At 42.5% G+C, this 23,598-nt stretch overlaps 1 protein-coding gene across 1 annotated transcript in view; it reads left to right on the top strand.

Moving 5' to 3' along the window:
• The window catches only part of LOC126203441 (cytochrome P450 6j1-like), a 99,596-nt gene that overhangs the window by 19,837 nt on the left and 56,161 nt on the right, over positions 1 to 23,598 (top strand). The window contains exon 4 of the mRNA XM_049937759.1: positions 22,351 to 22,610. Within this exon, the coding sequence (XP_049793716.1) occupies positions 22,351 to 22,610 (260 nt within the window). The remainder of the gene's footprint in view (positions 1 to 22,350; positions 22,611 to 23,598) is intronic.

The following is a 23,598-nucleotide window of genomic DNA, read 5'->3' as shown; positions in this document are numbered from 1 at the left end:
TTAGGCTTTATTATTGTATTATTATTTTATTATTGTATTATTAAGTTACCATCATTTGCCTCACCTGTTTGGTGATCTGTTGTTTTTTTAATTAACTTTTGCTATGCCATTCGCCGTTTGACATTGTATTGGTTAAATTTTTAATAATTGCCATTTTAGGCGTTAAAGGCGTTCAACCGTGAGTGTGGCTACTTGCTTTAAAGGTCTGATTGCTACCTCAATGGCTTTTTTTAAAAAATTATTTATTAAAATAAATGAGTGAAATTGCAAAGCAAACCAATAGTAATTGGTTTGGGCCCCATCCACAATCGTAGCCCAATCCAGCCTTCCTTAATTACCGGGTCTCATTCAGGTCAGATACCTGTATAATACAGTTTGTTGATGAAATTTGTAATTCTAATTACAGCATTCTGCCTAGTGCCTTCAGTGGCTCAGACGGTGTTTGATCACAGCTCGTCGCTTTCCTTTCCTTAAGACCCAGGACCGCTTTCTCCACCTCCCATTTTTCTATTGTGGGCCACAGCAATTTTCGTTCTAAGACTAATCCTTTACCCAGAGAATCATACAGATCTGCTATGTATGCCTTCCATGCATCTTTGTTTTCTTCAGAATTCATTATTACCTTTCCTTGCTTGTTTATTATTCTTATTTGCTAGTGTTTGCGGGCATTTCATTGTTATACACTTTGCATCTCTGTACATTTAATTTATTTTCCCTTGCATTTCAAATAGATTTCTTCACATTGATTTTTCATTAAGTCTTCTCTTGCTTTGTCAATAGTCCTCCTCGATTCATTTTTCAATTTTCTTCCGAAGAGCCATTTTAGCATTATCTCCGCTTAGTTCATGTAACACGTGTCTCATAAGTTTCCAGCATTCCGTCTCTAACGTAACGCATTCTTCTGCTGTATCCTAACTCGATCTCAGCCTTCCCACGTTTTTCCTCCATACTATCTGTAAAGGGCTCTGTATCTTTATTTTTCAGTTTTGCTCGATTCCGCGTTTTCACTAGTTGGATGTTTTTACTATGTTTTAACCAATTCTGATGGCTGCTACATGCAAGCTGTGATCCATATTGGCATCTGTTCCGTGGAAAGCTTTAGACATCCTGATGCTGTTTTAAAATCTTTGGTTGAAATGTAATCTATCTGGTACGTAGCTTTATCACAAGTCTTTTTCATATGTGCAGTCGTCAATTCCTGAGTCTGGTGTTAGCCAAAACCCAAGACTATGAGTTTATCTCCTCTTTCATTCCGTTGTCCTAGTCCGTAATCTCTAACAATATGGCAATGCTTATCTTTTCGCTCATCAGCGGTTCCAATTTCCCGGCATTACTGTTCTTACGTGACTATTTCCATTTTCTTCATACACATCTTCTATCTGTTCATATATCTTTTCCAACTCTTCCTGCACTGCTTCTGATGTACGCATGTACACTTGCCCAAATAAGATATCTACAGGGTAACTCAATATCTTTATTGCTATTACTGTGTCACTGACAGACATCTCCTTGATTACGCTTTTATCCAGATTCTTCTTCCATACAGTCTCCCCCTTGTAAATCATACTATACCCCCAGAAACCAACTCTGCCTCACGAAGTCTTAAAACGCTGATGTTATGTCTTTTCATTTCGTTCTTCACGTTTTTTAGTTAGCCTACTCTTTCATTGTTCTCACATTCAAAGTTCCAGTCCTCAGTCTAGAAATTTCAGTCTTCTTCTTGTTTAACCTCTCAGCTCACGTTTTCCCTGGAGTAGTGCCCACCTGGAGATTAGATTGTTGGCATATTACTGCGGAACATTTCTTCTCAGCAACAGACAATCCATAAAGGGTTTCGTCCAATGGGACTAAGGATACCACCAGGGCATTTACTGCCTTGATTTCCCATTGCCTTCGACGTCTTAGGCCATTAACCTTTAATAGATTCTTCCGCATTTAGAAGTGATTTTATCATTTCAAATGCACAAGGGTGCTCGTGTGCCCGCCAAAGAAGCTTTTTGTTGTTATGGAGGGCAGACCACTTATACATGTGGTCATTCAGTGTGCGATCACAGATTAACTCATGCCCGGGACACGTCGAGGCACTATCCGCTCGATACAACAGTGTCTACGCACGTCTTAAGTCCTCACATACAGGAGGCAATGTAATATAAACATAGTATTTTGATAATACTAGGCAGTAAATGTCAGAGATATTACGAAGGCATAAACATATATACGACGCCATCTAATTATGTTAACAAAGAATGTAGTTCATATCGTACAGCCACGGGAAGACACATGATGTCAGCTGATGAAGACTAAGTGGTAAATTTGTTAGACGTGGCAGGAAATGGTTTCCTGACGTCCCACGTCGAAACAGGTGGCGATCTGACCCGCAGTACAGCGTCCAACATCTCCTGAGGCTCTGCAAATGAGACGTGACGTCCGTTCGTCCAACAATTGTGATCGTACCATGTGAAGGGTTTCGCTTAGGGAAATGTTCTCTCTGCAGTACTGAAGGTCCATCCTAGACAATGGTTACCTCGGCAGGCCGAATTCGTGTGTAATCTCCAGTGGCGGTGCAGACAAATTTTAATATGACCTTAATAATTTTGCATGCTTGAAGCTCTTAAAGCCATATTATCTAATATACCGGATTATTAAGGTACTTTAAAAAGAACCTGATTTAAAAATAGGGATGTAAGCAAAACCTCCATTTGTAATGAAAAAAAAAAAACAAGTAACAGTTACTTAGTGAACACAACAGGAGAGATCGTAGCATAAAAGAATAAAATGTGTGTATAACTTTTCTGTAAAAAACTAAATTGATCTAATAAATCAGTTTAATCTTCAAAGCTCTAGAAAAATGCAATTTACGTAAATGATTTTGTGAACTCCAGTTACGAAATGAAACAACCACCACGGATTTGAAAAGACGAAGAACAAGATTATTAATAAAAATTGTCACCAAGGATCTGGTACAGTTTAATTGGAAACACTGTCTTTAGGAAAAACACAGAAACCTGACGTTGTAGAGGGCGGGGAATACCTCGCACTTGCTATCTAACATTCACGGTTAAGCTGAAAGTTTCTTCTGAGCCCTCTGAAACATTGCAGACCGACTGTTTCTTGAATTCTTTTTTTGAACAAAAACTATTTTGTACACTTTTCGGATTCATAACTTCAGAAGCGATGTATTGTTGGCTCCTCTCTATGTATTTCACAAAAGCCTCAGCATAAGTTGTGTGAGTTGTAGGCATTTCTCCTCCGTCACTCTCAGTTTCTGGTGCTTTTTATGTCTTGCAAACACGATTTAATAGCACATAGTCAGCCAGCCCTTCTTCGATAGCTAAACTTCTGATAGTAAATCCATTCTTCAACTTCTTGTGCTGAAAACGCACTCAGTTCGTTAGTGGTTGTAGAATTTATCACTGGTAGAAGCTAGCATGAACCATGGACCTTGCCGTTGTTGGGGAGGCTTCCGTGCCGCAGCGATACAGACAGACGTACCGCAGGTGCAGATACAACAAAGGGGTATCTGCTGAGAGGCCAGACAAACGTGTCGTTCCTGAAGAGGGGCAGCAGCCTTTTCAGTAATTGCAGGGACAACAGTCTGAATGATTGGCTGATCAGGCATTGTAACATTGACCAAAATGGCCTTGCTGTCCTGGTACTGCAAACGGCTGAAAGCAAGAGGAAACTACAGCCGTAATTTTTCCCGAGGGCATGCTGCTATACTCTATGGTTAATTGATGATGGCGTCCTCTTAGGGAAATATTCTGGAGGAAAAATAGTCCCCAATTCGGAGTAGGTTTCACAATGAATAAGAAACAGGAGTGCAGGTAAGCTACTATGATCAGCCTAGTGAACGTATTATTCTCGCGCCTACCACAGCAGTACAAGTTTATATGGCAACTAGCACCGCAGATGACGAAGAGACTGAAGAAGTGCATGATGAGATAAAAGAAATTATTCAGATAGTGAAGGGAGAGGAAAATTTTATAGTCATGAGGGACTAGAATTCGATAGCAGGAAAATGAAGAGAAGGACAAGTAGTATTTGAATATGGAATGGGGATAAAGAATGAAAGAGGAAGCAGTCTTGAAGAATATTGCACAGAGCATAACTTAATCATAGCTAACACTTGGTTTAAGAATCACGAAAGAAGGTTGTATACGTGGAAAAGGCCTGGAGACATTGGAAGGTTTCAGATAGATTATATAATGGTGAGACAGCGATTTAGGAACCAGGTTTTAAGTTGTGAGACATTTCCAGTGGCAGTTGTGGACTCTAACCACAATCTGTTGGTTATGAACTGTAGAATAAAACTGAAGAAACTGCAAAAAGGAGGGAATTTAAGGATATGAGACCTGGTTAAACTGAAAGAACCAGAGGTTGCAGAGAGTTTCAGAGAGAACATTAGGGAACGATTGACAAGAATGGGCGAAAGAAATGCAGTAGAAGAAGAAATAGTAAAGGCAACAGAGAATCAAGTAGGTAAAAAGACGAGGGCTAATAGAATTCATTGGGTAAAAGAAGATATATTGAATTTAGTTGGTGAAAGGAGAAAATATACAAATGCAGTAGATGAAGCTGGCCAAAAGGAATAAAAACGTCTCCAAAATGAAATCGACAGGAAGTGCAAAATGGTTAAGCAGGAATGTCTGTAGAGCAGATATAAGGCATATATCACTAGGGGTAAGCTAGACACTGCCTACAGGAAAATTACAGAGACCTTTGGAGCAAAGAGAACCACTTGTACGAATATCAACAGCTCAGATGGAAAACCAGTTCTAACCAGTTCTAAGTAAAGAAAGGAAGGCGGAAAGGTGGAGGAAGTATATAGAGGGTCTATACAAGGGCAATATAGTTGAGGGAAATATTATGGAAATGGAAGAGGGAGTAGATGAAGATGAAATCTGAGATCCAATACTGCATGAAGAGTTTGTCAGAAAACTGAAAGACCTAAGTTGAAACAAGGCCCCGGGAGTAGACAACATTCCATCAGAACTACTGATAACCTTGGGAGAGCCAGCCCTGATAAAACTCTACCATCTGATGAGCAAGTTGTATTAGACAGACGAAATATTCTCAGACTTCAAGAATAATATATTAATTCCAATCCCAAAGAAAGCAAGTGTTGACAGGTGTAAAAATTAGGGAACTATTAGTTCAGTAAGTGACAATTGTAAAATACTAACACGAATTCTTTACAGACGAATGGAAAATACTGGTAGAAGTCGACCTCGGGGAAGATTAGTGTGGATTCCATAGAAATACTGGAAGACGTGACGCAATACTGACCCTACGACTTATCTTACAAGGTAGATTAAGGAAAGGCAAAGCTATGTCTTTGGTATTTGCAGACTTAGAGAAAACTTTTGGCCATGTTGACTGGAATACTCTCTTTCAAATTCTGAAGGTGGCAGGGTTAAATACAGGGAGCGAAGGCTATTTACAATTTGTACAGAAACCAGATAGCAGTTATAAGAGTCGAGGGGCACGAAAGGGAAGCAGTGGTTGAGAATGGAGTGAGACAGAGTTGTAGCCTGTCTCCGATGTTATTCAATCTGAATATTGAGCAAGCAGTAAAGGAAACAAAAGAAAAATTTGGAGTAGGAATTAAAATCTATGGAGAAGAAATAAAAATATTAAAGTTTGCCAACGACAATGCAGTTCTGTCAGACACAGCAAAGGACCTGGAGGAGCAGCTGAGTGGAATGGACAGTGTCTTTAAAGGAGGATATAAGATGTACATCAACAAGAGCAAAACGAGGATAATGGAATGTAGTCGATTTAAATCAGGTGATGGTGAGAGAATTAGATTAGGATGTGAGACACTTAAAGTTGTAGATGAGCTTTGCTGTTTGGGGAGCATGGTCGAATAAGAGAGGATATAAAAAGGAGACGGTCAATGCAAGGAAAGCGTTTCTGAAAGAGAGAAATTTGTTAATCTCGAGTATAGATTTAAGTGTCAGGAAGTCAATTGTGAAAGTATTTGTGTGGAGTGTAGCCATGTATGGAAGTGAATAAGTGAATAGCTTAGACAAGAAGCGAACAGAAGTATTCACAATGTGGTGCTACAGGCCGGCCTGAGTGGCCGAGCGGTTCTAGGCGCTTCAGTCTGGAACCGCGGGACCGCTACGGTCGCAGGTTCGAATCCTGCCTCGGGATGGATGTGTGTGATGTCCTTAGGTTATTTAGGTTTAAGTAGTTCTAAGTTCTAGGGGACTGATGACCTCAACTGTTAAGTCCCATATTGCTCAGAGCCATTTGAACCATTTATTTTGTGGTGCTACAGAAGGATGCTGAAAATTAGATGGGTAGATCACATAACTAATGAAGAGGTACTGAACTGAATTGGGGGTGGGGGTGGGGAAGAGGGATTTGTGGCACAACTTGACTAGAAGAAGCGATCGGTTGGTAGGACATGTTCTGAGGTATCGAGGGATCATCAATTTAGTATTGGAGGGAAGTGCAGAGGGTAAAAAATCGTAGAGGGAGACTAAGGCATGAAAATACTATACAGATTCAGAAGGATGTAGTTGGCAGCAGTTACTTGGAGATGAAGAAGCTGGACTGGATAGAGTAGCGTGGAGAGCTGCATCAAACCAGTCTCTGGACTGAAGACCACAACAACAAGATCAGCAACAAGCTCACACAATTTTACCGACGAGGCGCTGTGCCGAACTCGTAAGTCGGACTGGAACACGTTTTTCCATAGTGTACACATTGTGCTGCATGCTTCCAAAGCTGCAAGTGTGGTAGTATGACATCTCTGTTTTTACAACTGCCCACAGTATGTTTAAGGTACAAAAAGAGGTCCCCACCATCTGAGAAATATAAATTTTACAGTATATTTACGTTCATTGATAATACCCGTGAAGAGGAAACGCATCAATAAATGTATTGTTTTCCCTGCAACCAATAAATGCAACAAACGGTTGCTGTACCAAATATGCCGTGCAGTCCGAAGAACTGTGCGTACCAAATGGAAGGTCTGTTCAGGACGTTTGCACCAGTCCATCGCAGAGTGCAGACTGCAGAAGACGGGTTCGCTTTGTTGACTACGGTGCAAACCTTCATTCCTCCACTTCGCACAAGTGCTGGGTCTCTCTTTTCTTACTCTTGTCTCGCTAGTTCCGCCTGTCTCGACCTTTTCCAAAACTTCACCTCACTCTTCTTCGTCACTGCCAAGTGTTTCTGTGTAGTGACCAGAGAGCTGAGTTTGGTGGGAGAAGATTAGCAATGCAAAAGAGATTTAAATAATACCAATAATAATAACAATAATAAATATAATAACTTTAACTTTGGTTCCAACAGAAAATTATCTCTTCTATTTTCTCCTTTCTTTATATGCAATTATGCTACTAAGATGTGGAACAAGGAATCAGCTGACTGGAATTCTTAGAGCATATTTTTAATTACAGTCAGAAATACTTGCACACGATCTAGTTTTGATACAAAGAGAAACGCTTTCACATACATATGTGGAATCAAAAATACAAATGATCTTCACTGCTTCTCTGTCAGTTAAGGAAATTCTTCAGTCGACAAATTCTGGTGGAATTCGAGGAAAGCTTTGGTAAAAACATTCAGCAGCGACGATCGAATAATATTTCGTTATTTAAAATAACCGATTTCGACAAACTTTCCTCTCATCTTCAGCTCTTCAAAATTTTTTTTCTTATGAAATGTGTACATTTTACTGTGACCCTCGTGCCCAGTTGTCATGTGGATATAAATCAGCATACTGTCATGATGTGCAGATTTTTTTCCACACAGGAACTTCCCGTGGGGTCCAACGTGAAATTAACACGTTTCATAACATATATATTTTTTAAGAGCTGAAAGTGACTGCAAAGTCTGTCGAAATCCGGTTGTTTTAAACAAAGAAACATTAATGCTATTTCGACTGCTGTATGTTTTTAGCAAGTAAAACGGACCGTAGCTTCGTACTTCTCAAAATTAGAAAATTCAATCAAACCATTGCTATTATAAGATAAATCCTTTCGGTGGTTATCGGTTTGCAAATGGATTAATTCTAAATATAAATCGGGAGACGTACTTTCAGTTGCAGTAGAAATTGGCTTTAGAAACACATCTAGTTTTGGCTACAAGTTAGAAATTTCCTGTAATCAAAACAAAACCAAATGTTAATAAGTGAAAGTAATGTGTAAATTTGCCCCGAAGTACTGAAAAGCGTTATTTCACAATAAACACGTACAGTGGGGTGATGTTTTTAATACAGTGTTACACTTGTACGCTTAAGAAAATAGACTTTAACTTGCTGTTAGTGATGTACCGGTACATTACCCGGAATCGGCTGCTAAACTCATTTTGAAGGTATTGTCGCACCCCGACGTATTTTTCAAACCGCGCTCTTTCCTGTACAGATGTTGTCAAGTAAAACCGTATTACCGTTTGGAATAAAGATTTTTTAAAAATTCGGCTACCTTATTAAAGGTAAAAATTCATGTATTGCTTACCTAACTCACGAAAGAGTTGCGTAGTTTTGTCTGAAAGGTTTACAGTGGAAAGCTTTTATTTTCCCAATCATGTCTTTAATAAGATTATTTTCTTTTTGGAGTTTCAGGTTTAAATTATTTAGAAGAGTCATAATTCCAGCTAAAAAAACCAGAAAATAATTTTTCCTTTGCTCGGCCAGCATACCTGAACTTCGTAGGGGGTGTCTAGATACCCCTTTTCAAATGTAATGAAAAATTCTCTGAACTGAGAATGAATGAGCCCGTGAGAACGAATATAGTTCACGACACCCACCACTGTGTCAATCACCCCATGAAGACCGAAAACTTTTGCAAAAAGATCCTCTTGGTGTGCTAAACAATGAACGAGAGGTAAATTCGTCATGTTAAGTTTTTTTCCGCGCTAGGCTAATAAATCCATTTATTTTACTGCGCATTGTTGGCGCTCTGCCAGTGGTTGCGGAAAGCAGCTTTTCCAAGTGAGTTTTAATTCTTCAACTGACATTTCGACTGCTTCTAAAATACCCGTCGTTTTAGCAATGCCCTTCATCGAAATCATATACAGGAGATCTTCCGTTACAAGTCGGTCGTCCTCCGGGCCACGCAAAAATGGCTAGCGGAGCCACGTCGCTAATATCCATGGACTCATCAAGTGCGGTGGAGAACACTAGGGGGTTTTCAGTTTAGGTCGTCCTCTGTTCGTGCTAGGTCCTCGAAACGACGCTGACTCGCCGAGATGATGTCATACTGAAAAATGGTATTCTGCTGTATACGGGAGCTAATGTGGGATTCTTAGTCACTGCTACGCCCAAATGGTTCAAATGGCTCTGAGCACTACGGGACTTAACATCTGAGTTCATTAGTCCCAAACTTAGAACTACCTAAACCTAACTAACCTAAGGACATCACACACATCCATGCCCGAGGCAGGATTCGAACCTGCAACCGCAGCAACAGCGCGGTTCCAGACTGAAGCGCCTAGAACCGCTCGGCCACAGAGGTCGGCGCTACGCCCAAAAATGTTTCACAATAACAGTTATTTAATAATTAGTTATGAAGCGGCTTTCCTCTCTTTTGGCCATCGTCAGATTACTTAATACTAAATAGATAATCCACACAACTTCATCAAGAATTCATAGCTGTCCAAAGATTGCTGTAGAAAGCTATGTGAGATTTTATGACTATATCGATACAAAACAGAAGCATAATGTAATGAATAAGGAGACTCTGAACAAGTAAATCTTATGTTACAGTATGTTCAAATATTAAAACTATATAAATATGTGTGTGCTGGCGTACGCAGACGCCATGACAGACTCGGTGGCAACGAGCCGCCAATGTCCTCTCGGCCGCCGGTATATAGGTAGCCGCCATAGATGGGAGGGCTTGTTCCTTCATTTAGTTCTAGTTCGAGCCTGCTGCACCTAGTGAGTTCCAGCGTGTCAGGAACTGCAGATTTAGCCTCTAACACAGAGACTGGTAGCATACAGCAACCTTATACCAAACACAGCGGACTTCTAATTCATCAGCAGTAAGGCTAAAGTGGACTATATACACTCCTGGAAATTGAAATAAGAACACCGTGAATTCATTGTCCCAGGAAGGGGAAACTTTGTTGACACATTCCTGGGGTCAGATACATCACATGATCACACTGACAGAACCACAGGCACATAGACACAGGCAACTACCGAGCGAGGTGGCGCAGTGGTTAGCACACTGGACTCGCATTCGGGAGGATGACGGTTCAATCCCGTCTCCGGCCATCCTGATTTAGGTTTTCCGTGATTTCCCTACATCGTTTCAGGCAAATGCCGGGATGGTTCCTTTGAAAGGGCACGGCCGATTTCCTTCCCAATCCTTCCTTAACCCGAGCTTACGCTCCGTCTCTAATGACCTCGTTGTCGACGGGACGTTAAACACTAACCACCACCACCACAGGCAACAGAGCATGCACAATGTCAGCACTAGTACAGTGTATATCCACCTCTCGCAGCAATGCAGGCTGCTATTCTCCCATGGAGACGATCGTAGAGATGCTGGATGTAGTCCTGTGGAACGGCTTGCCATGCCATTTCCACCTGGCGCCTCAGTTGGACCAGCGTTCGTGCTGGACGTGCAGACCGCGTGAGACGACGCTTCATCCAGTCCCAAACATGCTCAATGGGGGACAGATCCGGAGATCTTGCTGGCCAGGGTAGTTGACTTACACCTTCTAGAGCACGTTGGGTGGCACGGGATACATGCGGACGTGCATTGTCCTGTTGGAACAGCAAGTTCCCTTGCCGGTCTAGGAATGGTAAAACGATGGGTTCGATGACGGTTTGGATGTACCGTGCACTATTCAGTGTCCCCTCGACGATCACCAGTGGTGTACGGCCAGTGTAGGAGATCGCTCCCCGCACCATGATGCCGGGTGTTGGCCCTGTGTGCCTCGGTCGTATGCAGTCCTGATTGTGGCGCTCACCTGCACGGCGCCAAACACGCATACGACCATCATTGGCACCAAGACAGAAGCGACTCTCATCGCTGAAGACGACACGTCTCCATTCGTCCCTCCGTTCACGCCTGTCGCGACACCACCGGAGGCGGGCTGCACGATGTTGGGGCGTGAGCGGAAGACGGCCTAACGGTGTGCGGGACCGTAGCCCAGCTTCATGGAGACGGTTGCGAATGGTCCTCGCCGATACCCCAGGAGCAACAGTGTCCCTAATTTGCTGGGAAGTGGCGGTGCGGTCCCCTACGGCACTGCGTAGGATCCTACGGTCTTGGCGTGCATCCGTGCGTCGCTGCGGTCCGGTCCCAGGTCGACGGGCACGTGCACCTTCCGCCGACCACTGGCGACAACATCGATGTACTGTGGAGACCTCACGCCCCACGTGTTGAGCAATTCGGCGGTACGTCCACCCGGCCTCCCGCATGCCCACTATACGCCCTCGCTCAAAGTCCGTCAACTGCACATACGGTTCACGTCCACGCTGTCGCGGCATGCTACCAGTGTTAAAGACTGCGATGGAGCTCCGTATGCCACGGCAAACTGGCTGACACTGACTGCGGCGGTGCACAAATGTTGCGCAGCTTGCGCCATTCGACGGCCAACACCGCGGTTCCTGGTGTGTCCGCTGTGCCGTGCGTGTGATCATTGCTTGTACAGCCCTCTCGCAGTGTCCGGAGCAAGTATGGTGGGTCTGACACACCGGTGTCAATGTGTTCTTTTTTCCATTTCCAGGAGTGTAGAAGAGCTTGTACCACAGCACACGGAAGCCTAAGTTCATGTAATAAAGAACCCAGTTAATAACTGCGAGCAGTTTGTGTTATACAACGAGGATACCGCCCACCAACCGACTTCCCCTCCTCGCTTCCCATGGCACAACTCTTCAGAGACAACGAGACAACATGAAAGCGGCTAACTAGGTTTCTACAGTATGAGCTAAAAGTCTTCTACAAGTGAATAACGGTACAGGCTACTAAGTTATAGGGACAAACTGGAGAATGTGAAGAATAGACCGCAAAAAAGGTGGGCGGGGATAGAATGAACTCTATGGAATGTGGGTGTGGAACAGTTATAACAAGCATTTTATCTAATGGGGAGAGAAATAATAACTGGCTACTGCTGCATTAATAAGGGTGGGTACTGGAACTGTGTTTGGTTATTAAGGACCAGGTTAGGATTCTCTGTTTATTAATGGCCAGGATTTCAAGTAATATTAGATTTGTGCCTTTAGTTACTTCACGGAGAAATTCACATTTCACATCATATGAATGACATTCTTTAGGAACATGTTCAGCAAATGTGGAATCGTTCATTTGCAGTTTCCAACTACTTTGATGCTCATTCAGTCTAGTAATTATAGCTCTACTTGATTCTCCCTTATTAATGGTCCTTCCATAAACGGCTTCGCAGCTCTCAATAAACATATAGCAACTTTGTAACTAGCTGTTAGAGTCCTTTCGAAGCGCCCTTCTTCCTTTTCGCCCTAAATTAGAGAGAAAAGATACTTTTGTGATTAGACCCAGCGAAAAAGAAGACGAATACACATTTGAGAGAAATTCACTGTCTGTATGTACGGCTACTATCCGGAACTCCGGTAACGATTTCGATACGGTTTCACACTAACAGACAGACTGAGTCACAAGAAAGATTTGTGTGTAATTTGTTGCAGCTACGCCAAATAGGATGTCCGGCTATACATACTTAGTAAGAGGGGCATTCTGTAAGCAATGTAATACATTTTTTTCGTCAGCCACTTTCGGGTGAAAAAAAATGTGGAAATTTTTGTGGAGTATTGTGGAATATTATTGCTTCAACCCAAGTAGTTTCATATAGAACCAATGGGCTGCGGCGCTAGACATAGCAATCAAAATGGCCTCTATAAAAAAGGTACTTTCCAAACAGAGGGCTGACGTTTTTTTTTTTTCGGAAAACCAGTGCATCGCAAGTACTCCTAGTTGCTTGCAAAATGTCTACGGACGCCTGGCACTGAACAAAAGCTCGGTGAGACGTTGTGTATGGCGTCTGTCATCATCGCAACAAGGTCACGCAAACCTGCCCCATCTCCCGGGGACTGGCCGGCCGACTACAGCCGTGACTCCTGCAATGTTTGAAAGTGAAGACATTCTCATTCGAGGTGATCGACAGATCAAAATTGAACACCTCACTGCACAAGTAGATATATCTCTTGGTAGTGATGACAAGCTCGTCCACCAGCTTGGGTACTCAAATGTGTGTGCCCTCTGCATTCCTCGCCGCCTAAGGGAGGACCATAAGGAGCAACGAAGGAACATCTGTCCGGAATTTCTTGCACCTTACGAGGCCGATCTTAATTTTTTTGCCGATCATCCTCACAGGAGAAGAAACATGGGTTCATCATGTAGAATCGCAAACAAAACGGCAATCATCGGATTGACGCCACGACACCTACCCCCCGAAGAAAACGTTAAATGCCAAACCTTCGGCCAATAAAACATGACAACGGTGTTCGGGGACTCTGAAGGGGTTATCGCGTTTGACGTCCTCCCTCAAGGTGCAACGCAACTCTGACATTTATTTTGCTAGCCCCCCCCCCCCTCCCTCCAGGAAACGGAAGAAACTTCTGCAGCGTATTCGTCGTCACAAAAACAGAAACCCACTTGCCCTTCTCCGTGAGAACGCAAGGTCTCACACAAAGTCTGCGCACCGAAGAGGAGCTCAGAAACCTTCATTGGACTGTTCTTTCTCATTCATCCTACAACCCGGATCTCGCGAGTTCCAACTTCCAAGTGTTTGGCTCAATGAAGAATGCACTCTGTAGGGAGCAGTACGTGGGTGATAGGGAGGTTGGCCACGACGCCGACCAGCAGAGTGGTACCATGCGAGCGTACAAGCCCTCCCAGTAAGGGGGCGTAAGGTGTTCGCATGAAACGGAGTTTATACTGAAAAATAGGGTTTGCTTTCACCAAAAAAGTGTTATTGAATGCCTTTAGTAGATCTTGCAAAAATGAGCCAGGTCTCTAGCGTTGTATGTGTGTGCGATACTCCAGTACCTTTGTTTTCCCGACTTAATATGGAAGGTTCTTTTGAACATGCAAGAATGTCCTAAGGAACAGGCATTGAGACGGCTACTTCCATTATGAAAAACATTAAATTTCTTCGCAGTTCGACTATGGGCAACTGTCATCTGTATAATGGAACGAAAACAATGAGAATTTGTGCTGGACCGGGACTCGAACCCGGATATCCCGTTTATCGCGAGCGCCGCCTTACCGTTTGACTATCCGTGCATGGCTCATAAGCAGACCTAAACTTCCGTATGTCGCCGACCATGTGTCTACAACCTGTACTCTTACATCCCTTACGTATTTTCGGACAGCCAAATGGCGAGGCGACCAAATGGTGAGGCGACCGCTCATGAGAGGTGAGAAATCCGGCTTCCAGTCCCAGTCTGGCACAAATTTTCTCTGTCGTCTTTCCATTATACAGCTGATGGTTGTCCGTATCTGCAACTGCAAATACATATGATGTATATAATATGAATGTAGTTTTTGGGAAGCCTGTTCTGAATTTATTTGCCCGGAGCGTAGCTTTGTACATATGTTAAAGCACAGATGATTATGAAATATAGTTCTCTGGAAGAATGCTGAATATACTATGCTGCATTTTATAGCTTTCGGAACGATCTTTCATGACTCTAATGTGATACTTATGGGCAGATGTAGGGCAAAATTGCGAAAAAATCTATCTTTTTATTGCGTAATGTATTAGATTGGTTCTTTAAGAATAACTTCGCAAAGTATCATAATCGAATTGTAGATAGAAATATGTTTTGAAAAAGGTTGTTTGGGCCTCTACGTCTGCCACGCCTCCGCTTTATACACTGAGATCCAAACCTCATCTACGCTATAAATTTTTTGTGCGTTAATTTTTCGCTTACTCAATTGAAACGAACTACCAATGAGTCTAGAAGGCTGTGAGAAAGATTGATCGTTCCTTATTTTAGAACGTGGTTTTTAGAAATGGAAAGCCACTGGGACGTTTTAGCACACTGTCAGACACGGAAATTCACATTTTACAAGAATATTATGGAAAAGCTATCAGGGATAACTTACATAGTGTGAAAAAAATGCAGCAAGCCGTGTGCGTGATATTCTTTTACATACTTTCCACAGATGATAATCCTCAGCATTCCCATTGTGACATATAGTGGTGCAAATATCTTCAGGCAGAAGAAAGTGGAAAGCCGTACATCCACAAACATGGTTTGCACTTGCTGTTTTAGATATTATAAAACTAACTTTCTGGAACTTAGCCAATCCTGGACTGTTGAAAAAATGAGTACATCGAAAAATGCAGAAAACAATCACCTTACACGAATATGGTGTCCAAAAACAGTATTTGTGTTCTCAGTTGCTGTAAACATAGCTGTATATGATGCCTCTAGTGTTTAATAGCGGAAATGTAGATAGGATTAAGTTTGTGCCGACACTAGGTTTGGATCCAGGTGCATTAACACAGAAGGTACACAGAAGCATCGATGAAGTGCCACTGGAAAAAGCTCAGGCAGCAGAAGAGAAATACAAAAGTTGGCTAAGCAAAGGAGGCAGGGGAGAAGATTATTCCAAGAAGTCATTGGAGCATTGGAGAAGGATAAAAGCTATGGATATGGACATCATTAATAGCTGGAAGTGTAGCACTATTGTTAAAAATTGAAATAAAAATTCAAATGCTTATTGCTGCAAACTGACTTTTTCGAGCTACAATGTACCTTTTCTCAGGTACTATCTTCCAATAATTTGTCATAGTTTTTAGGAATTGCCTAGTGAATAATCCTGAGCAGGACTTTTGCAGTATCGTTTCTCAGAGAAAAGTTATCCTTTAAAATTTGAGAAAAATATAGCAGTCCCCTGAAATGCAACGCTGAAAAGTTAATTGCAGAGGAACCATGACAATAAACCAAAATCTGTTCCATACATTATATTAGCGTAAACTGTAAAAATCCAATTTTATTGCTTGATTAATTTACGAGAAAAGGTATAGTAAAGAAACAATGGTAATTAAAAATTCAAATCCTCATCAGATGTTTGTTTGTTTTCAAACATGAATTGCACAGAGAATCAGGCATTATGTTGTACATGTTCGTCTCAAGTTTTTCTTTTTTAACTGTAAAATTTTTCGAGATATATATGTTTAAGTACAGGAAAGCATTTTGCCATACGTCTGTCCTTAAAGTATATTTTAGTCCAAATTCAAATCTCGTTTTGCTTATTCTGCATCATGTCATATTTTAGCACAAATCACGTCTGATGTGCTATATGAAATCACATTTTTGTTCTTACAAGGAAGTTTTAAATTCATCTACATCTGTCTACACGACTACTCAGAAATTTACACCTAAGTGCCTGGCAGACGGTTCTTGGAATCCACCTTCAGACTACTTCTCTAGCGTTCCACTCTCCCCCAGCAATAGTAAAAATGAACACTTGAGCCTCTCTGTACGAGCTCTTATTTCTCTTATTTTATTATGATAGGTTTTCGACAGCAAAACATTTTCATGTTCATGGGAGAAAGTTGCTGACTGAAATTTCGAGAAACGGTGTTGCCGAAACGAAAACCGCCTTTGTTTTAATGATTGTCATCGCAACTCACGTATCATATCCGTGAAGTGTCTCCCAGGTTTCGCGATGGTACAAAAAGATCTGCGCTTATTTGAAATTTTTCGATGTCCTCCAATGATTCTATCTGGTAAGGTTCCCATAAATTGCAGCAACACCCTAGCAGAGGACGAACAAGCCTAGTGGTAGTCACTTTAGTAGAGTTCAGACAACTTCTAAGTGTTCTGCCAATAAACCGTAGTCTTTCGTTTGCTTTCCTTATAACATTACCTAAGTGGCAGTTACAACTTTAGTTGTTCGCAATTGTAGTTCCTGAGTATTTAGTCGAATTAACAGCCTTTTAAATTTTTATTTGTCTTGTAATCGAAATTAAACGGATTTCCTTTTGTAGTCACGTGCGACCAACATTTTCCTTTACCGACAGACAATTTCCACTTTTCGCACTATTCACATATTGTGTCTAAGTCGTTTCGCACTAGGTTTTGTTATTACGATGTCATTTGTATACGGTAAATGACGGTACAATCTATGACTCTGCTGAGATCGTCTCCTAAAATGTTTATGTAGATCAGGAACAGCAGAAGACCTACAATACTTTCTTGGGGAACATGGTTATCACTTCTCTTTTACCTGATGATTTCCATCGTACTACGTACCTTGCCTTTTCTGAGAGGAGATCGCAGATTCAGTCGCAGAAATGAAGTGATACTCAATAGGCACGTAATTTGAGGAGAAGTCTCTAGCGAGGAACGGTGTTAAAAGCTTTCTGGAAATCTGAGAAATATGGAATCGATTTGTGGTCGCCTGTCGATAGCACTAAAGAGCTTGTTGTGTTTCACAAGAAAGATATTTTCTGAATCCATGCTAACTGTGTGTCAACACAAAGTTATCTTCAAGGTCATTCATAACGTTCTAAAACAGTCTACGTTCCTAAACCCTACTGCAAATTGACCTTAGAGATATGGGTCTGTAATTCAGCGGAAGTGAGTACTGGTGTGTGTGCAACTTTCCCGTCTTACGTCGAACGAGCGGCTGTGTGTGATTGGGAAGTGTGGATCTATTGTATGTGCTTACTCTGAAAGGAACTTACTGTAAACGGAAGGACGTAGGTAGATCTAAATTCATATGATCTGATGCGGACAGGGCTTTTTCCAACTAGGGCGCAGGGTAACAGTAGACCAGCCACAGGCAACATCTTTATACATTCGTCATTACTAGATGGGCATTCTGTTAGTAAAAGTGTAATTGACCTTTCAGACCATGATGCTCAAATTTTAACACTAAAACGCTTATGTGCTCAAACAAATGTCACATATAATTACAAACTGTGTAGGAACGTTAACCCAACGGCAATAGATAGTTCTTTAGAACTTGTCAAGGAACAAGAGTATTAGGATGTTTATAAACATAGGTGACAAATATAATGCTTTCCTTAACACATTTCTCATGCTCTTTGAGAGTTGCTTTCCATTAGAGCGTTCTAAACTGGGTACTAGCAGTAAAAGGCAGCCTGGGTGGCTGACTAGTGGGATAAGGATATCACGTAGAACAAAGCAGGCATTATATCAAAATGTTACAAGTAGTCACAATCAAGCTGCAGTAGCCCATTATAAACAGTATTGTAAGGTGCTTAAAATGTTATTAGGAAGGCAAAGAGTGTGTGGTATGCAAATAGAATAGTTAATTTACAGGATAAAATTAAAACCATATGGTCAGTTGTGAAGGAAGTGTCTGGTGAGTAGCACAAGGTCGCCGATATAAAGTCAATTTGTAGTAAAAATATTTCTGTTGCTGATAAATCAGATTTATGTACAGTATGTAATAATCATTATCTGAGCATTGTTGGTGAATTAAACAAAAATTTAGTTTCTACAGGGAATCATATAACTCTCTTGGCAAATGCTTTTCCGAGATTTGTTGTCTGAAATACTCCCCTGTGATACAGACAAGGGGGACATTGAGTCAATAATTAAATCACTGAAGACTAAAGACTCTCATGGATATGATAGAGTGCCTAGCAGAATATTAAAGTACTGTGATGCACGTGTTAGCCCTGTATTCAGCCATAATAGTAATTTTTTTCTTTACGGATGGTCAGCTTCCTGAACTACCAAAGTACTCAGTAGTAAAGCCGTTTCATAAAAAGGGAGAAAGGGATAATGTAGACAATTTTAGACCTATTTCTATGCCACCAGTCTTTGCTAAAGTTACTGAAAGGGCTGTGTATGTGAGGGTAAATGATCATTTTATATCATATAATTTGCTATCAAATGTACAGTTCGGCTCTAGAAGTCGTTTAACAACTGAAAATGCTATGTTCTCATTTTCCTGTGAGGTGCTGGTTGTGTTAAACAAAAGGTTTCGGACGCTTGGCATATTTTTTGATTTAACTGAGGCGTTTGATTATGTTTATCGTAAAATATTGCTCCAGAAGTTGCACCATAATGGAATACAGGGAGTAGCTCACAATTGGTTGATCTCTTACTTTAACGGCAGGCAGAAAAATGTAATTATTCACAGTGATGAGAATGGCTGTGATGTGGGATCTGAGTGGGGTGCTGTCAAATAGGGTGTGCCCCAGGAATAGGTGTTAGGGCCACCCCTGTTCCTTATTTATGTATATGACATGCCCTCTAGTATTACGGGTATCTCTAAAATATTTGTGTTTGCTGATGACGCTAGCTTGATAGTAAAGGAAGTTGTGTGCAACATTGGCTCGGTTTAAATAGGGCAGTTCATGACATACGTTCATTGCTTGTAAAAAATAAACTAACGCTAAGTCACAGTAAGACTCAGTTTTTACAGTTTCTAACAGGCAATTCGACAAAACCCGACGTTTTAATTTCGCAGAATGCTCGTATGATCAGTGAAACTGAACAGTTCAAATTTCTATATGTTAAGATCGATAGTAAACTGATGTGGAAAGCCACGTTCAGGATCTTGTTCAAAGACTTAATACTGCCATTTTTACTATTCGAACGGTATCTGAAGTAACTGACTGTTCGACACGAAAATTAGTCCACTTTGCTTATTGCCTTTCGCTTGTCTCGTATTGTATTCTATTATATTTTGTGATAATTCTTCCCATTCTAAAACGATATATTTGTCTCATAAACGGGCGGTTGGGGCAATAAGCGGTCTAAGTTCACGAACCCCATGTCAACCCCTGTTAATTAGTCTGGGTATTTTGACATTGGCCTCTCAATACATATATTCTTTACCGTAGTTTCTTGTTAACAATATCAGCTTATTTCCAAGAATGAGCAGCTTTGACTCAGTTTGTACTTGGCAGAAATCGAACCCGCATATTGCTCTGACTTCCTTAACTCTTATACATAAAGGTGTGCAGTATACTGCAGCATCCATTTTCAATAAGCTACCACAGGAATTGTCCGGCCCAGGTAGCTGAGTGGTCAGCGTGACGGAATGTCAATCCTAAGGTCCCGGGTTCGATTCCCCGCTGGGTCGGAGATTTTCTCCGCTCAGGGACTGGGTGTTGTGTTGTCCTAATCATCATCGTCTCATCCCCATCGACGCGCCGGTCGACTAAGTGGCGTCAACTCGAAAGACCTGCACCAGGCGAACGGTCTACCCGACGGGAGGCCCTAGCCACACGGCATTTCATTTCATTTTTCAGCACAGGAATTCAAAAATCTTAGCAGTAATCCACGCGCTTTCAAATCGAAACTGAAGAGCTTCCTCATGGGTCGCTCCTGTTCTGTGTACTTAAACTTATGGCTTAACTTTTTTTAAATTCATAAAGATTATATTTTTATCTGTTATTACTTTTATGTTGTGATGTCATGTTATGACACGTTAAGTGACCTTGGGGATTTGCTCCTCAATTTAGTACTATGGAACTTGACGTGCAGATAAATAAATAAATAAACAAACACAATCTGGACTCCCACCAAACCATGGGTCGTGCAAAAATCGAGGAGTTGCTCTTCCTTTTTTTCCGCAGCCTCCGTCCCTCGACACATGGACGGCATAACCCGTACAGCACCATGGTTTTATATTGATCACCAAGCATGATACCAAAGTGAACGAAGTAAACATTTTCCTCGAAGCTACTAATTCCCTGTCTTTGTTCAGCGATTGTTTAGATTTCTCTCTGTGGGTCTTAGGTTTAAAATATGAATGATTTACTTGATTTGTGGAAAAACTGTTCGTGACAGATAAAAATAGTAACAGATCTGAAATCTTCGAAAAAACATACACTAATGGCTATTAAAATTTCTACACCAAGAAGAAATGCACATGATAAACCGGTATTCATTGGACAAATATATTATACTAGAACTGACATGTGATAACATTTTCACGCAATTTGGGTACATAGATCCTGAGAAATCAGTACCTAGAACAACCACCTCTGGCCGTAATAACGGCCTTGATACGCCTGGGCTTGGATGGGGTGTACAGGTACAGCTGCCCATGCAGCTTCAACACGATACCACAGTTCATCAAGAGTAGTGACTGGCGTATTGAGATGAGGCAGATGCTCGGCCACCTTTGACCAGACGTTTTCAATTGGTGAAAGATCTGGAGAATGTGCTGGCCAGGGCAGCAGTCGAACATTTTCTTTATCCAGAAAGGCCCGTACAGAACCTGCAACATGTGGACGTGCATTATCCTGCTGAAATGTAGGGTTCGCAGGAATCGAATGAAGGTTAGAGCCACCGGTCGTAGCACATATGAAATGTAACGTCCACAGTTCAAAGTGCCGTCGATGTGGACAAGAGGTGACCGAGACGTGTAACCAATGGCACCCCATACCATCACGCCGGGTGATACACCAGTATGGCGATGACGAATATACACTTCCAATGTGCGTTCACCGCGATGTCGCCAAACACGGATGCGACCATCATGATGCTGTAAACAGAACCTAGATTCATCCGAAAAAAATGACGTTTTGCCATTCGTGCACGCAGGTTCGTCGTTGAGTACACCATCGCAGGCGCTCCTGTCTGTGATGCAGCGTCAAGGGTAACCGCAGCCATGGTCTCCGAGCTGATAGTCCATGCTGCTGCAAACGTCGTCGAACTGTTCGTGCAGGTGGTTGTTATCTTGCAAACGTCCTCATCTGTTAATTCAGGGATCGAGACGTAGCTGCACGATCCGTTACAGCCATGCGGATAAGATGCCTGTCATCTCGATACGAGGCCATTGGGAACCAGCACGGCGTTCCGTATTACCCTCCTGAACCCAGCGATTCCGTATTCTGCAAACAGTCGTTAGATCTCGACCAACGCGAGCAGCAATGTCGCGATACGATAAACCGCAATAGCGATAGGCTACAATCCGATCTTTATCACAGTCGGAAACGTGATGGTATGCATTTCTCCTCCTTACACGAGGCATCACAACAACGTTCCACCAGGCAACGCCGCTCAACTGCTGTTTGTGTATGAGAAATCGGTTGGAAACTTTCCTCATGTCAGCACGTTGCAGGCGTCGCCACCGGCGCCAATCTTGTGTAAATGCTCTGAAAACCTAATCATTTGCATATCACAGCATCTTCTTCTTGTTGGTTAAATTTCGCGTTTGTAGCACGTCATGTTCGTGGTGTAGCAATTTTAATGGCCAGTAGTGTACTTCTAGAACAGTGGAAACTATAGCAAACTTGGAACATCGTGTTGCCTAGTGAAATCAGATGGGTAAATGGTGATCAACGAATTGTCAACGAACTGTCCATTTAGGCATTTTTAATCCATAAAGGCGTGCATGCATCGGTTAGTTTCAGTGCATGTCGATCTGCCGCACTTCACAATCACTGCGCTTGTTACAGGTGAGCACGTGGAGCTGAAGGACCTCACGTCGCGCTATGCTACGGACGTGGTGTGCTCCGTCTTCATGGGTGTGGACGCGGGGGCGTTGCGGGCCGGCGACAGCCCCATCCGGATGCACCTGCGCAACGTCGTCAGGGACACGCCCCTGGGCAGGATCGCGGCCACCCTAAGTTTCTTCGCCCCCCGACTGCTGTCCATCATCCCCATCCGGTTAGGAGATAAGCGAGCTGACGATTACTTTGTGCACAACACTTCGAAGGTAAAGGCTTTCTTCACTTTATACATACGAGGGCCAGTTATGAAGTACTAAATATCACCTCGGAAAAAAATCGAAATGTGACAGTGAAACTTGGCGATAAGGTTCATCGTCCTCTTCATATCCGTCCTACTGTGAGACACATATTTACCAATGGCATACGACTTGGGGGAGATTTCATTTGTTGATGCCCTGATTTCGGGTTTTAGGGCACGCACCTCAAAGTGACCTCGTCATTACTATAGCAATACTAGCCGCGCAATGAGCAATGTAGAAGAAATCAGTCGCTGGGTGCCATAGATGTCAGTAGAATACGAATGCAGCAGGGAGAGAGGAGGTCTCATTGGTTGTTTGGGGGTTGGGGTGGGGAGACGGGTGGGGAGGGGGGGACCAAACAGTGAGGTCATTGGTCCCATCAGGTTAGGGAAGGATGGGAAAGGAAGTCGGCAGTGCCCTTTCAAAGCAACCATTTCGGCATTTGCCTCAAGAGATTTAGGGAAATCACGGAAAACCTAAATCAGGATGGCAGGACGCGGGTTTCAACCGCAGTCCTCCCGAATTCGAGTCCAGTGTGCTCACCACTGCGCCACCTCGCTCGGTGAGGGAGGGTGAAAAAATTAAGTAATCTAAGAAACAGCGTGTGTGACCATGCTCTGTGCAGATTGAGCAGGGCCGTTGGCGTGGAACAAAAGGAACCCCCTTCGACAGCCAACGCTTCGTCCAGGGGTCTCCAAAATACGGCCCGCGGGACGAAACCGGCCCGAGAGGGGCGACAAACCGGCGTTAGCTGCCCAGACATCCCCGGTATCCGTCCCGCCAAATATTTGAGGTGGTACCTATACTGCCAACAATTGAGTTTCGAGGCCTATCGCGACCAATACACCGCGACATTGTCGGAGCTCTATATTTACAAAGCGGAAGGTCATGGTTAAACTTGTGGCTAAGGGCGATGTACTTGAGGTCAATATTATGGAAATGCAAGAGGATTTAG

The sequence above is a fragment of the Schistocerca nitens genome, chromosome 9, assembly GCF_023898315.1.
Source record: "Schistocerca nitens isolate TAMUIC-IGC-003100 chromosome 9, iqSchNite1.1, whole genome shotgun sequence".
In the NCBI taxonomy this organism is placed as follows: domain Eukaryota; kingdom Metazoa; phylum Arthropoda; class Insecta; order Orthoptera; family Acrididae; genus Schistocerca; species Schistocerca nitens.
Note: the sequence above shows the minus strand (reverse complement) of the source record. Positions and strands in the feature narration are given on the sequence as shown.